The 16,777-nt window shown below is 39.7% G+C and overlaps 1 protein-coding gene across 2 annotated transcripts in view; it reads right to left on the minus strand.

Annotated features, from left to right (window-relative positions):
* Nucleotides 1-9,327: 9,327 nt before the first annotated feature.
* Nucleotides 9,328-16,777, minus strand: part of LOC110292343 (bile acid-CoA:amino acid N-acyltransferase) — a 17,920-nt gene continuing 10,470 nt past the window's right edge. For both annotated transcript variants that reach the window (XM_021159635.2, XM_021159634.2), the window contains exons 3-4: nt 12,401-12,603; nt 9,328-10,320 (exon numbers count right to left, since the gene is read on the minus strand). In XM_021159635.2, the coding sequence (XP_021015294.1) occupies nt 9,727-10,320; nt 12,401-12,603 (797 nt within the window). In that variant the 3' untranslated portion in view covers nt 9,328-9,726. The remainder of the gene's footprint in view (nt 10,321-12,400; nt 12,604-16,777) is intronic.

The following is a 16,777-nucleotide window of genomic DNA, read 5'->3' on the forward strand; positions in this document are numbered from 1 at the left end:
TCTGTTAATGTTTGAATGAGCCAATAGTGTGTCGCTATGCTGAATTCCACACCCCTAAGCCCCTTACCCCATAAAATCCCCTAGCTTTCAAGCCTCGTGGCCGACATCAGTTATCTCCTGTGTGGGATGCATGTCGGCCCGGAGCTCTGTAATTAAACGTCCTCATGTAATTACAGCAAGAGATGGTCCTTCGTGATTTTTTTGGGTGCACGCTGAATCAGGAATGGGGTGGGGGTTTCCCCACTAGATCTAACACTAGCAGGCCAAGTGCAGAGCCAGATAAGGAAGCTGGCTGACTAAACAAATGTAAAAACATAGTTTTAGCGGTCAAAATGACTGAGCCTATAAGCTGCCAAAACAATATTAGCTGTTCTCAGAGAAATAACCATAACAAAATTAGCAATTCTCCTGCCAACTGCCCCACATTGAATTCTTTTTTGTTTTGTTTTGTTTTTGTTTTTCTTTTTGTTTTTGTTTTTTTTTGTTCTTTTAATTTTATTTTATTTTAATTAGGTATTTTCTTCATTTACATTTCCAATGCTACCCCAAAAGTCCCCCATGCCCCCCCAGTCCCCTTCCCCCCTCCCACTCCCACTTCTTGACCCTGGCGTTCTCCTGTACTGAGGCATATAAAGTTTGCAAGACCAATGGATTCTGACAAAGACCACAAACCACCCTGACCTTGTTGCGAGAATTCCCCTAATGTTAATAGCTATGACATTAATAACTGATCCATAAGTTCAAAATGTATTACTGCTTTGCTGACCAAATCATAATAACCCCACATGGGGGCAAGAAAAGTAAGTCACTAGGCCAAAGGGTTACTTAGTCACTATACAAACCAACCAATGCCTGAAAGGGTTACTTACTACACCAATGAGAACCCTGTTGTTCAAATCTGCCCCTTACAAAGGTATAAAAAGTGTGTTCTTTCTTTGTTCTGGGTCTCTCCTCTGGACTGCGTGTTGAGAGGGGAGTGCCCAGCATGTTGGATCAATAAAAATCCTCATGCATTTTGCAGCACTGGTGGCAGTGTCTGTGGTCCTAGTGAGTTAGGGCCTTTTGACAAATTCCAACAGTGACAAGTGCCTTTACCTGCTGAACCTTCCTGACCTCTTGTTTGTTTAAAACTCCACTGTCACTATATGGTTTTATCTGGCCACTAATTTAGCAGAAAAAGAAAAAAAGTCAATACAGCTACTTCAGGACTCTGAATGAACTTGGAAAACATTCCTTTCTAGGTTTAAGTTTAATCCTACAAAACCAAACTAATAAAACAAACTATGGGCTGGAGAGATGACTCAGTGGTTGAGTGGGTTGAGTGTTGGCTGTACAATCAGGAAGACTTCAGATTGGATCCCAGCACCCATAGAACAAGCTGATCCTCTTTTGGCATCAGAGATACACACATCTGCACAACTATACACACAGGTGGGAACACACTTTAAACATTTTTAAGATGATGTGAGCTGAGCTGTTTCAATAAATGTACAATACTGACATCATATTTTCTGTCTGCGGTGAAATGAACACTGATATGATCGTCCCACCATCAGATCTGTGTTGCCACACACCATGTGTTCCACCTGTAGACCAGAAGCTGCACTTATTCCAGGAGAGCCATGAACAGAGGACAGTGTGTTTGTAGGTAATCAAAAGGTTGGACTCTCCTGATTTAAAGCTAAGAGGACCTCAGGTGAATTTGGCAATGTGATGCCACAGTAGTCTTAAGATGCAGAAAACAGCACTGGGGAGACAGCTCAATCAATCAAGTGCTCTCCACTCAAAGTGTGAGAGCCGGAGTTCCACCAACACCTGTGTAAACGCTGGATGAAACATGATTCTCTGTACACATGTGAAAGCACACCCACTCACATGAACACATATCTGTAGAATGAAAATAAAAATACATTTTTTCTTTTGGAAGTATATTGGAATGTTACATTATTATCTGTATACTGAGGTGATCTTTTCCTTCTCATTTTTGATGCATCTGCTATTTCTTAAACTGTGTTTACTATAGAAATCATTAAATTTCCATGGTAAAACAAAACCCAGCAAGAGAGGGAGTCTCTTTTGGTACTTGAAACATAAAGTTTATGTAAGACCATTTATATTGACTTCCCAATGCTAGTATTTAGAAAACTGGGAGAAAGGACTGCTTAAACTGACTGTTGGAAAATTGAGGGAGGAATGGTTGGCAGATATATTTGAAGGGGCTGGACTGGAAACTTGGAGGAGGCCTGGCAGAGAATTAAAGAACTGGTTACTGTTCTAAAATAGCTAGCAATTTTATACAGAAGAACATCTTGGTATTTAAGGATCTATTATATTATGTACCCTTCTTCAGCCTAGGCAGGCTAGTTCAGACTTCACCACTGAGGCAGGGCCACCTGCTGTGCTGCTTCTCATCACTCTCCTTTGATGTGACACTGCCTGCCACCTGCCTGAGGCCTAACCAGTTCTCCAAGGTTTTCCCAAGTTTACTGCAAACTGTGAATTTGGTGAGTTTCTGCTAAAAGGCTGCTCTGACAACTTCACAATAAACTTGGCATGACTGGGGATGGGCTTCCCCTCTTTACAAACGCAGATTTTATTATTAAACATTTGAGCCTTGAACAGAACCCAGACATGAGAGCTGCAGGCCAGCCCCAACAATTTGGCATCCTACACGGGGCCTGGGAAAGGCAGAGGACATTGGAAGAAACACTGCTGGTTTGGAGTTCATGGAAGAAGAAAAGAATTAAAGAAAATTCGTACCAGAGAAACAACAGGCAAAAGGTTGCTAAGGTGAGGTATGGGCTAGGCTGGAACAGCACTAAACCCTCGTGCTGGATTTGCTTAGGTGCAGCAGTGATATCAGGATCTAGGAACGTAAAAGGCAGTTGGCCGCAGTTTCCAGAAGCTGCTTTTTAGGCGAGAGAAATAAAAGGGTTTGGATTTAATAATCAAGTGGATTGGCAGCAGTCTGAAACTGCATCAGGTGGGGGGAAAATGAATTTTTGAAAATCTCCCAGAGATAGAGAATCAGGGATGCTCTGCTTTATTCTCTCTGGGCCCTACAGTAGAAGTTCTCTGCCCTCCTTGTGTTTTTGTCTAAGGTCTTGTCTAATGTCTGGTGTACCAGTCTGTTCACATGTTCAATTCATGTATGTTCATGTCTAGTTGTCTGAATGACTGAATGTTCTGTGTTTCATGTTAGAAAATAAAAGATGGCTAATACTTTCTCTGCTGGTATAGCAAAGCTGAGAGTGGCCAAACACTTTAGCCATGATCAGGAACAGCAGGAGGGCCCCTGCTGGAATTACTGTTTTTTAAAAAAAAAAAAGGGAGTCTGCAGCCTCATGGTTTTGAGGCAAAAAAGCTGATAGTTGGGTTTTTTCTAAGAAAATTCTCTGCATTCATGATTATTGTGTTTAGATAATGACAAAGTGCTTTTTATTTTATAATTATAGCTAGAAATTTTAATATTCTCTGATTGGTCTAGTGTAGCTGCTTCATTTGGGTTTTTTTATTGGTAATGTGCTCTGCTTATCTTCACAATCAGCTCATAAGTTATTGGTTAGGAGTAAATAATTGTTACATTGATAATAGAAGGTTAGCCTTAAATTGGCAGTTCAGGAGTCTTTTGTAACACATGGCATAAGGAGGCCAAAAAACTGGGCCTCCTAAGATACTTCTAACTGAGATAATATTTAATGTGATTCTTATCCTAGAAAGTAAATTTAAAGATAAGATTTAAAGCTTGCATTGTCATGTATTCATAGGTATAAGTTGGCAGCCAAACTTCATAACATGATAGTAATGCTTCTAATATTGATTCTAAAGATGATAAATTGTTTTGAAATTGGGTTTTGCTTTCTCAAGGTAGTAGTTATAGTCTAATATTGCAAAAGAAACTTAGTAATTCTAAAATCTGTCCTCATGGCATGAGGAACTAAGCTTAGAGTAGCCTCAGCTAGGTTTGTGTGACTTTCTTTTGTTTTGCAAATGGTGTGCCTAAAGAAGTTCTTAAAACTTGCCTCTCCTTGCCTCCAGGGGAATTTTCTTTTAGCTAAAAGAGCACCTTTGCAGATCTAGTCAGATGCTGTTTTAATAAAGTTCAAATTCAAAGTTTATAAAGGGTCAATCAGACTGTAGAATTTATAAAGGCATTACAATCTGGCTTACCTACTTTTTATGTAGTTATTATAGATCTAAAAGTTTGTTTTTTTACTTTACATCTGAATAATTGTAAAGGGTTTGCTTCTAGTGAGTTTGTAATTACTGGAAAATTTTGCCTCTAGGCATGGCTAAATATAGGTCTATATTATGTAAGAAATATTATGTAAGAAATTTTTATCATTTCTGCTTCTATACAAGAAGCTAAGAGTTTGAATCTTTCAGTGTATTGTATATTGTTTTCTAAGTAGAACGTATTTTATTAGCTAATGCCTCTCAAGGGAAGTTTACTTTAATTCTTTGCTCTCACACAAGAAGCTTTTAAGTTCTGGGGAGTGGCTGTTGCTCCAGAAAACATTCAGAGGCAATATCTTTTTATTACTTAGGATTTTAGTTTACTACAGAAGGCTTTGCAGAAAATAAAGAAAGCTTTTATAATTGTTATCAATTATAATCAATAGTATTTAAATATTAGCTGCCCATTTTAGTTAGTGGTTATTAAATTTGCCCACAGCAATTCTTTAGGAGGCTGCATTGTGACTAAGGGTGGGAAAACCTTAGCTGTCATTAAGCTGACCCTAAGCAGAGCTTCTTTATCCTTACTGTAAACATTTATCTGGTTCCTGTAAATCCTTTTGAAGTCATCCCTTTGTTTTGTGTCAGGTAACTTCAAGGTACTTTGCCTGCTGTGACTTCCTACTCCCTTTATTTTCTGTATTCTTTGGCAAGAGAAAACATTATTCTTATCCTCCCAGCCAGCAGGCTGCTGACTGCTGAGGGGCTACGCTGTGAGTGTGGTGATGCAGGAGGCCACCAGAAAGCAGGTGGCTTTGTAGGGAACTCCTGGGAGTGCCTTGCTTGTCATTGCCCCCATGAGCCTGCCTGTCCCTGCCGTATTTTTCCCGCTAAGACTCAGGGTGCTCTGTCGCCCTCGCTTGGGTTTCTAGCCTACAAGAGATTGGGCCACCTTCAGCCTCTTCTGCCTGAGAAGAAGGCCGAGGTGGCAGCAGTGGTGGCAGCAACGAAGCCAGCGCCAATAAGGCGCACACCGCCTCTGCTTTGGAGATGCGGGGCTCAGCAGCAGGTTGAAATCCAGAGTGCTTTTCAGAGTGGCTCCGTATGCCATGGTGGCAGGTGGCTGAGACTTGGCTCAGGCCCTACAAGGTGCCTGGTGGGTGTGGGGCCCGGTACAGCGGAGCCGCGACAAGGCAGGTAGGCGGGGCCGAAGTGGCTTTCACCTCAAAGCACAGTTTCAGCATCCTATTAAAACTACTGTGGTGCTAATAAAGAATTATAAGATAAATTCATATAGTTTGGGAAAACTTATAACAAAAATTGTGTCTTAGGAACCTGACAAAGTGTCTGTTCCTTGTTCCAAACAGCAATTAATTTGGTTATTACAGAATATTAATAATTGATCTATTGCATGCCATCATCTTAAATAAAATTGACAATCAATATCCCAAAGAGAAGCTAAAAATTGTTTTTATGCATGCTTTTATATCTTTTATTAATTCATGCATGCATGCATCCAAATTATTGTGTTTAAAAACAACCCCTCTGGGAAATAAGTAGATGTGAATTAGATCACACGTTTATTCTTTTGAGTTTCCTCCTGTTTCAGCACAGATAATTAAGTTGTGTGCTGTNGAAGGTGTTTTAAAATGCTGAACAATCAAACCTTAATTTGTATATTAATAGTCAATATTATAGCTCAGAGCTCACATTTGCTTAAGATTGTTCGCCCCTTGGATGCTATTAATTCTCAAATTTTCAATTGCTTATGCATATACAACTCACAAGAAAAATGCTGTCCTTTTAAAAAGGCTGTTTTTGGACATTTAAGAAATTGTTCTGGATTGCCTGGACATCTTAAAGCAATGCCATGCTGGATTTATATCTCAGACAGTCTATAGGTCCTACATATAAGATAGATTGTATATATAATCTCGTTCTTTATATATTCAAAACAGTTATGGTTTAAGATAATATTTTANTATTCTTGGAAATTGTGCATGTCAAATTCTTTGCTCTTAGTGTCCTCAGTTNCTACTTGTTTCCACATAATAGTGTTAATTCTTGAGGACTTATACTTAATAAACTGCTGCAAATAAATGCTCTTATTTCTGAGTTAATAAATAAATAAATTATGCACATGTGACTATTAATAACTTTTCAAGTTTTCTAGTTACAACCGCTCTTTAAGAGAAACACTTGAAAGTGCAATTAGTCACTGCCCGTGTTACATGAATACTGACTATAACAGTCAAGTATTTGTGATATTTTGTCAACATATTATTAATTCTCAAGGACAAGGTATTGTGGAACTTTAAAACTCTAGATTCTTAAAAGACAAAGAAGGGAGAAAATATATCCCCGTGCATATTATTTAGTACATTCCCATGCACATTATTTAAATCATACTTTTATTTTAGAATTTTGAAAATTGGATGTCAAAGAACTTAATAAAGGCCTTATAGTATCTTAAAAGGATCTACTTCTTGGCATATGGCTTGATCCTGAACAGCTACCTTATTAGGAAAGGGAAAAGCATAGGTTCTCTCCACAGAAAGCTACAGAAGCATGATAGTTAATTTGTGTGACAAGCTGACAGGTAAGTTCGCTTAGTGCCCTGACTTCAGTGAGAAGGAAGCTAAATTGGGTACATGTTTTCGACCCATCCTTGCTTGCCATTTTTCCAGTTTGGACAAGCGAAGCTGCCTTGCTTCAAGCTTTTTAACTTTATAGTAAAAAGAACATCAGAGACTGTGTAATTTGACTTAGAAAGATTAGTCATATAATAGAGTCATAATGATTCTTCTCTTTCCCTCATGTGACCAGTTATTCTAACTCAACCTTGGACTGTCTAGAAATAATTCCAATATTAGAGATTCCTATTGAAGATAGCTAAAAATCTTAATTCCCTAGCAAAGTTAATTTGGATCACAACCTCCATTACCAGAGAATCTCTGGCCTTTCTACAAATTCTCAAAGCCAGTCTCCCCGCCCCCCCCACCCCCCCCACCCCCCCAGGAAGGCCAGACAGAGCCTGAGCTTGATTGTTGCTAAATTGCAACTGGATGGAGTGCCTGGACTTCTCCAAAGAAGCTTTTATATTGTTGCTTTTCACTGCCCCACCTTTGTTTCTCAAGCAGGTCAGTCAACGCCCTTCAGCCTGACTGTAGCAGGAGTACAGCCTCGCCTCCAACAGCACAGGTGGCAGTTATTAATCTCCATCAAGAAGCATTCTAAGTACATATTGTGGCTTTGGTCTGAATTGGGAGTATGGTGTGCTATGAGGGCCGGTTATTCCATGACGGGCAACCAGATCACGGAATCATACCACTCTAAGACAGGGGTACATGCCAAGAGGTCGTGGCTGTTAATAATACACAACAGAACCATGTTTTGTGTAAAATAAACACAAACAAGCTGCACGTATGCACCTATGACGGATAAGGATGATTCGTGAAGATCTGAAATCCTAAGGCAGGTATGGCCCACCAGCCACCGTAATTTCTAGGTAGGACTATAGAGCATAAATAAATTTTATGCCTCAGTCCAGTTTTGTTTAATATTATTTAAAGGTGGGTAAATGTACCCTTTTTCAGCCTAGGCAAGCTGGTTCAGACCATTGGCCAGGGGCCACCTGCTGTGCTGCTTCTCATCACTCTCCTTTGATGTGACACTGCCTGCCACCTGCCTGAGGCCTGACTGGTTCTCCAAGGTTTTCCCCAGTTTACTGCAAACTGTGAATTTGGTGAGTTTCTGCTAAAAGGCTGTTCTGACAACTTCACAAGAAACTTGGCATGACTGGGGATGGGCTTCTCCTCTTTACAAGTGCAGATTTTATTATTAAACATTTGAGCCTTGATCAGAATCCTGTCTTGGTTCTCTCTCTCTCTCTCTCTCTCTCTCTCTCTCTCTCTCTCTCTCTCTCGTCCACCTAGTTTCCCTTTCTTTCAGCTCCAGGTTGCCTCCCAGGCTTGAATCCAGACATGAGAGCCGCAGGCTGGCCCCAACAATATTACATTCTAGTGATTCTGAAAAGATAAAATTATTTTTTTTATTTGAGAGAAATTGCTTGGAATGTAATTTAGGTGTATATACACCAGAATAAATGCCAACATGAATTCTCCTTCCTATATCCCAAAACTAGTGCTAGAAATATCTGTTATTGCAATTACATTATTATTATTATCAAATTGATATAGTTTGATTGATCACATATGTATGACAAGTTCCCACTTCAACCAGTAAGGAGGGGGCAATTTATTCCACCTGAAACAAAAGTTATTTTTAAAAAAATTTAAGCAGAAAAATTATCACAAAGCAGACAGAAGTAAAAGAGTTCAGGAAGACATGGGAGAAGTGTCTTCATGTTGCTATTAAATGATAATCCTGTACTAGTTCCCCATCATGCTTCAAAAATGACCTGAAATGTATGCTTACATGTATGTCTTAACCCTGCTAACCACCAGTTACCGTCAACTTCTATCCCTTGCAATACTCATTGCTCAGAAATATTTCTGCCATGATTTGTCCATTGGAGAAGACTGATGGCCATTTTGAATGCTCTAGCAATGATGCTCTGTGAGCTCCAGCTCTTTTTGTGTGATGCCCATGTATTAACAATGGTTTATATTTGTAAATGTTGAAAATTTTTTACAGAAAATTACTGTTTTCAAAACAAAATTACTCTTATATTTTTGGTTTAACAGCCTGGACTTTATTTAACAGCTGAGCCATCTCTTCAGCCCCAAAACAAAATTACTAAACACTAATTTCAGTGGACATGATTAAAGTTTGATGGGACTGCAAATGTCATCTTCAAACTTTCCTGTTATCAGAGCAGAGGGAGTCAGATGGACAGGAGCTGCATGGAGGGCAAAGCTGAGATTATTCACAGGATATTACTTTACAGAAACGAAACAAGACTGCTCACCCTTAATATGGAGGGCCAAGTGCTCTTCAACATGTGTGCTTCTCTTAGCTGCACCCTGGCACATTTCAGGGTGCTCCCCATGCTGCAGATGCTTAGAGGCAAAAGTGATTGTAGTAACATTTTGCAAACTGTTGTTTGTAAATTGGTTCAATGCTCCTGAATACATATAACCATTCACAATGCCCTAAAACATTTGCCTCTAGATTTCCAATGACAACAAGAATGATCTAAGTATATTTAATGTGAGTTTCAAGAAATTAATAAGTGATAATATATAATTCATGTTTCTTTTATAAACAAAAATATTCTGTGGGTTATCACTGATAATTTCCCTGACAATTATCATGACAGAAAGTTGCTATGATGTTGAACATTTTAGGAAAGGCCTACGATTTTATTTATGCAGACATAGGGCTCTCACTGCATGACATTACACTCCATGGAAAACATGGTTCCCCTTCCAAATTCAAGACGTTATCACTCTCCATCCTCCTGTATTTTCTTGTGGTNCTCTCCTCCCTTGCCAGATAAGAGNTCAAAAACATTCTTCTATGGAAGTGAGTNGTGGTGCTGGCCAGGAGATGCCCAGNTCCACTTTCCAGGAATATAATCAAGTCCACTCAGAGCTGACTGCTCAAATCTGGAAGGAGATGCTGCTTGAGAAATTTCTGTATCTCCTTCCAAGAGTGCTCCTGTGCAGCCGCATGGGGGATAACCTCTCCTCCCCAGCTNANGNTTGGAATCAAAGGGGGTATCCTTGAGGCTTGGCACAGTGGGGNATAGGGAGGCTCAATCAGGTGACCTGCCCCAGGGTAAGACAGCAAAGTCCAATTCTTCTTCCCACTTTTCATCAGCTGTGCTATGGCTTGATTAGCATGCACTTTGCTGTTGAGATTCTTATCATCTTCTCCCACCACAAAAAGGAAATGTCCATGAGCTTTTTCAATGGGAAAACAATATTTGCTATCCTTATCTGCAGTTTCCTTAAAGGTTCGATAGAACTCTACAAGTCCNAAGGCATTGGTGATTACGAACTCTTCATTACAGGGTACAGGTGGGTAGACCTGACCATGATANACATGTGGTTTGTGAGAAACAAAATTAGGCCCATTGATAAGTACAGTGGCTCTTATTTGTTTTAGGTTAATAGCCATAGAAAGTCCAATCTCTGCTCCAAGGCATACAGAAAGGATGCCAACACCTGGGCCCAGGACCTGAAAAAAAATGAAAATGAGATTTTATTCTTTCATTAGGAAATCCACAATCTCAGATTTAAAAAATAGCAAGTTAATAAAACAAACAAACAACAACTACAAAAAACACTTACAGAAGCCACTCAGGTGCTTATTTATAAAGTAGATAGATTTGTGGAGTACAGGATATATATCTAACCAGGCTTTACTGTAAATACGTTGGATTCAGCATTATTGTTGGCTCTGTGGTTAAAATGCCTTCAAGAAATATCATGCCAGGACTAGAAATACAAAACTGTGGTGAAGCTCTACACTATCATAGGGTAGGCCCTAGGTTCAGTCACCACAGAGCAAATGAACAAAATTAGAAAAATTCAATGTAGTCAGGAAAATAAACAGAGAGTGTATGTGTTACTGTGAATAACATGAGTCAGGGAACAGGTGATGGGTAAACTTCATTACAGAGGAATGGGTTTCCTACAGAGAGAGGAGAGATGGGAGGGAAGTTAGGACAGTGCATGGAACTTGAATAGAAAGTTTCTATCTCATAAGGAAATTTCAAAAAGGAGTATTTCAACACACTTTTTTTTATTATTGTCAATCATCAAACATGCCCAGCAAAGCAACAATATCAGGCCATCAGATGAGAAGCCTGGAGATGAGGGCCATGGTGAGACACCTAGATAATAAGAGTATCACATGTACTATAACAATGCATATAGACAAATCATCTGGATCAAAGATTCTCAGAAGAGATGGCTCTAAATTGAATCTTCACACGTTAAAAATGGGAGGTAATAAAGAGTAATATGTTAAGTGAGGAATGTATGCTAGTCACCCATGATTATCCTCAATTTTAAGGCTAATGACTGATTTGTTGTAGTAAAGCAATGCATTTATTTTCAGGGGATGCTTTTTGATGACTTGGAGACTAATTTCTTTTCTTAGTTATCTTTTTAGTGTCTGCTAAAAGGCCAATCTATTCTACTTATTGATTTCTTCTCTTTTCCTGCAAAATTACACAAAATCAAGCAATCAAAATCTGCATTCTTGACCATTCTTTCCATCTTAAGACGATGATATGTTGACTTAATGCCTCAAACAAAGCTGTTTTTTGCACTAACGTATAGGTCCAGCAAATTACAGAAATATCAATGTACTTTTCTTGATTAGGAACTCTTCATTTCCCAGAAAAGTGGCTGATGGTGGACTAAATGCTAACATATGGTGTTTTGTGTTGTGTTTTGGTTCAGTTTTTTTTTTTTTTTTCTTCTCATGGTCTAGACATATGTAGATAGATGGCTCAGACTCTGGCTCTGGGAAACATGTTCACAAGTTGTTTGTTTACAGATGTAAATGCATGCAACTCCTGGGACTGTGGAGAGAGCTCAGTCAGGTAAGTTTTTGCCATGCAAGTATGAGGACATAAATTATATGCCCATAACCTATTGAAAGAAAGAAAGAGAGAGAGAGAGAGAGAGAGAGAGAGAGAGAGAGAGAGAGAGAGAGAGAGAGAGAGAAAGGTATGTTAACTTGCTTGTAATCTCAGCCTTATGGAGATGGACACATGGACACCATGGGAGCTCACTGTCCACCCAGCTTAGCCTGATAGGTAATTCACGGGCCCCAATGAGAGACGCTGTTTCAAAAACAATGTGAATGGCTCCTAAAGAACAACACCCAAAGTTGACTTCTAGCTCTACAAGCATGTGCACTCTCCTTTACACACACACACACCACATATACACATACACATAAAAATCCACAAATGAAAGATAAAACTTTCCCCCATACAGAACCTGTACACAAACAACTCTCTATTATATATGTGTGCATGTATTACACATATATAAATATATATTTATACATATACCCTCTGTATGTGTGTGTGTGTGTTGTGTTGTGGAGAGTCCCCAGTAATTAGTTACAAATAGTTACAAATGGAACATCTAAACCAGAAAGAACAAAAGACTACTGTTCTTTGTAGCAAAAGTACAGCCTTGGTGGATTCACACTTCAAAGTTAATGAAAGTTGCAATAAATTGAACTTAATATAACAGTGGGTCAAAAAATTAAATCATACTAATGAGCCTAAAATTACCTTAGGATGTCTCAGGAGAACCTCTACACTCTCTTCAAAATATTCTAGATCTACCTTCTCCAGTCGAGAGGGCAGGTCATCATAGTTCCAGTAAGCCAGAGCTAAGGTGGCAAAGCCACGACTGGCTAGGAGACTGGCCCGAAACTCCCTCAGTCCACCAGCACCTCCAAACAAGTCAATGACCCCTGGAAAAGGACCTTCTCCTGGAAAAGAGCAACACAAAACAAGAAACATACAAAAAGAAGGCAGGAAGCCAACTGTAGAGGTGGTTCTGATACTAAGGTCCTATTCCCCAATTGGTTCTTGATCTCTCATTAAAGAAAGTCATGGGTTAATTGCTGGGTGGAAGGTACAGATGGGAATTCTGGGTCCCTGGAGAAGAAAGTACACAGATGCAAGGGAAGGGAAGAGAGGTCACCATGCTTTGGAGAGAGAAGAACCAGGAACCATGTGAGGTCTCAGGAGGAGAGGTGGGCTCCTATACATGGTTGGTCAGAGATGTTTAGCAGGGACAAGATTATTGACCAACTAAAATTAGGGCAGGTAGGAGGTATGGAGCTAAGAGTAATGATCAGTAGCACCCAGTTTTATGCCAAGAAGTCAAGTTGAAAATGAACAACTGTGTGTGTGTGTGTGTGTGTGTGTGTGTGTGTGTGTGTGTGTATGTGTGTCTTTTATCCATGGATTCAAGGAATGCTGGGAGTGGGCTGATAGCATGGCCCATTCCCAGAGCATAGACAGGGTATCAAAAAGTTATAGGTAACACCAATGAGAATAGGAAGCCAAGAAGAAGAACTGAATCTTGCGATTAATGCACAAATTCTCAAATGGAGCATCAAATAGTTAGCCCATGTCTAAAGCTAAGTGAAGACTGGTCAATACGTAGTGGAACATAACTTCTATGGATTTTATTAGAAGCCACATTTAGTGACACATTTACTCTTTGAGACCCAGATTAGGATTAATTTCCACAGGGTTTGAGTAAGAAATACCATACAAATTGTACCAGGACTCCTTAATCAATAAAAGGTACACAAATGAGATTTAGGAAATCTAGAAGGTCACAACATTTGACACTAAATATGCTATGTCTGTTTACATGTGCTTTTCTATGAGAAGTGCTATGGACTGATACCTTCAAAGGCCAACTTCAAAGGCTTCCTTCAAAGGGCAACTAGGGGACATGGAACCTTTAAGAAGGGGGCCTAGCTGGAGATCTTCATGTCCCTGAGACTACACCCTCACAGGGCCTAGTTAGACAAAGATTCTTTCTATATAATTGAAGTTCATGGCTCAAAGATATCTTAATGATTACACTGTCTAAAATATCTTCTAAGAGATACAGCTCAGAAGCTCAGTCTTGGAGCACTTGCCTTATGTGCCTATGCCTCAAGGCTAATGGCAGGAACCAGGGGTTGTGGGGGGAAGGCCAAACATCTTTCTGTTACACTGTGGTAACCACTCAGAAAGCAACAGATAAAATCTCCATGTGAACAGATGTGAATGAAGAGCTCTCTCTCTCTCTCTCTCTCTCTCTCTCTCTCTCTCTCTCTCTCTCTCTCTCTCTCTCTCACGCACAAACACACACACACACACACACAATTTCTTTTCCTGCTGCTAAGAGTCCAGTGAAAGAGAGGACTGTCCAAGCATCAGTCCATACTTACTCTGTGCAGGCAGATATTTCTAAATTAAACCAGAGCCCACCCACCACAATTATAATAAATTTTTCTGTCTTGAAACTTTATTGTAGGGAAGGAAGATTACCTACGTCCATTTAAAGATGGACTTCCCATGAAAAGACACTGAGGAGGCTTTAAGAGGCTGTATGTCCTTTAGCTTGAGAAAAGAAATAGTATGGCATAATATGTGTGAAAGCACTGCTAGTTAGGATCAAAGTCCACCATGATTGTAAAGCCTCTGAGCTTGGAGTAAAATGGGAGACTCCCTTATTAGAAGGTTTTCTCCTTCTCTGACCTTATCTGGAGAAGTCGGGTAACCTTAATTAGTTTATATGATCAATTCCCTTTCTCCTGATAAAACCTGTTCAGCCAGAGCCTGAGATTCCTGAATCACTTCCACATGCTAATGAGGCATTTCCTGTGCACTTAGCCCCCAACCAATGACTTTTTCCCATCTTGGTTGTCCCTGCCCTCTGTTCCAGAAAACTTTATAAGCCTTCAATCACCCTAAGTAAAGTTGATAAGCAGAGGGCCCCAAAGGAAAGGGAGACCCACAACAATGTATCTCACTTTGGAAAACACTATGTAAGTACACTAATAAAGATGAGTTTGCATCTTCTGATGGGTGGAAAAGAAGGGAACAGTAAGGACCTGAAATGTTTTGATATCTAATTTAACTTTTGTGACCAAATATATCTCATCCCTCCTTTGGGCCCCAGAAGATCATTTGATGCCAGAGAATCTACATATCCAATGTCCCAGGAGATAGCAAATAACACACCTGGTGCCAGCATATCAGCCAGAGTCAGAAGGCCTGGACCAGTATATTTGTTTTTGAGAGGGATGTCATACTAAGAAACAACAACATAAAAACAAAAGCAAAAAAAAAGGAAAAAAAAAAAAGAAAAAAACAAAAAAAATCAAAATTCATACCAAACCTAAACAAAACAAAACAAAAAACAGTGCTATCTCCTATGGACCCATAGCACAATGGAGTGTGCTATATTTTGGGTATAAAAATATTTAAATGATCTAAACAAGCTTAAAATGAATGTCAACATGATATATCTTCTGACAATAGCTTTATTGAAGTCTTCAGTTAGCCATCCTTTTATGAACTAAACTTAACCTACATCCAACTCTTTAGAAACCTCACAATATAGGGACCCCACAAGGTCTAACAAGTCATAGCCTCAGACAGGGTTCAGAATGTGGGGGTAAATGTTGAATTAAAGTAGAATATCTCCTACTTCTTATTCTGAGACAAAATTAACCCAGCTTCTCAGCAGGATAGTGAGAACTCTGTATTACCCATGTCCAAGCTGAATTTCTAGAGGTACAAGGCATCCCACACAGAGGAAACAGAGATGGCACTAATCAGAGGGATTCTACTCACCTGGAGGCAGAAACAGGGCTCCCCGGATGCGGCCTTCCTTTACCTGGATCCTCTTGACACCAGGTGCCACATACCACCTTTCCAGAGTCAGGCTATCCAATGGAGGACTGACAACTATGTCTTGTAATGGAAAGTATGGATGGCAAACTTTTATGTAGATTTGGTAGGGGCTATTCATCACATCTTTTTTTTACCAATCTACCCAATAGCTTTTCAGGTTTCAAGGACCAGAAAAGGCCCATGGGGTGGACCCCCATATAGTCTCCTCCAAATGAGGAGTCACGCTCCAGATCTACCTCACCCATTTCACTGGCCCTGTAGAAGGCCTGAGAACTAAACAGGTTTCCCTTCTCATCTTTCAGTGATGCCTGAAGGCACACCACCTGAAAGGGGGCCAGGCCTGTGACCCAGATGTGCACGGGCTCATCAACAAGAGCACTGAGAGGAACAGCTGTCAGCTTGGCCATTTTTGCAGAGGGAATCTTGGACAATTCTTCAGGAATATTTTCACCAAACCCTCAAAACAGAAAGAAACAGAAATGAAATCAAGTTGTAATATGGTTAATGAATGATGGAAGGACTGGCGTCAGTACACTTAGGAATCAGTCTTAACTCCCGATTGATTTGTTGGAAATATTCTGTGATCATTTGGTAATGCAAGACACCTCAGAGATTTCAACAGATTTCTAGAAGCCAGAGAGCACACTAACAAATGTGAGATATTTAAACAGCACTTCAACTCAGCATGGATGATGTCAGGACATTAAGGAGATCTCAATCTGGCATCACATACAACTGTGGCAAAAGCAGGATTGCGATTTGAAGCTGAAAACAGGATGATTGATTGAATATTTCCTTTTTCAAAATGAGTGGCACCACTAACTAATGTCTTGCACAGGCACTCGTGTGTTTTACCTTACAAAAAACAAGTATAATTGTTGCTTTGGCTTAGAATTTATACAGTTCTAAATCACAATTAGAAGCACATAAGACCTTCAAAACATACAGAAGTCTTACTGAAATATTTATGAATCATCTTACTTTAAATGTTAATAGAAGAGTGACCATTGCTCCTTACAACCAATACTTGCTGAGTATGGCAGAGATCTAAATGGATCAAGTTCCAGTGACTGAAAAAAGCTACTCCTAGGAAGCAGGACAAATTCCATTCTACTCTGTTATTCACTTAAGAAAAAAGAGCAGGAAGACTTCTGGTGAGTGGAGCACAGCTTCTGCTCCAATCCAATTGCGCGGGACCTGAGACTGCATTAGTTAGGGAAGCAGAAACCGGCCTGAGTA

This window comes from Mus caroli, chromosome 4 (genome assembly GCF_900094665.2).
Source record: "Mus caroli chromosome 4, CAROLI_EIJ_v1.1, whole genome shotgun sequence".
Classification (NCBI taxonomy): domain Eukaryota; kingdom Metazoa; phylum Chordata; class Mammalia; order Rodentia; family Muridae; genus Mus; species Mus caroli.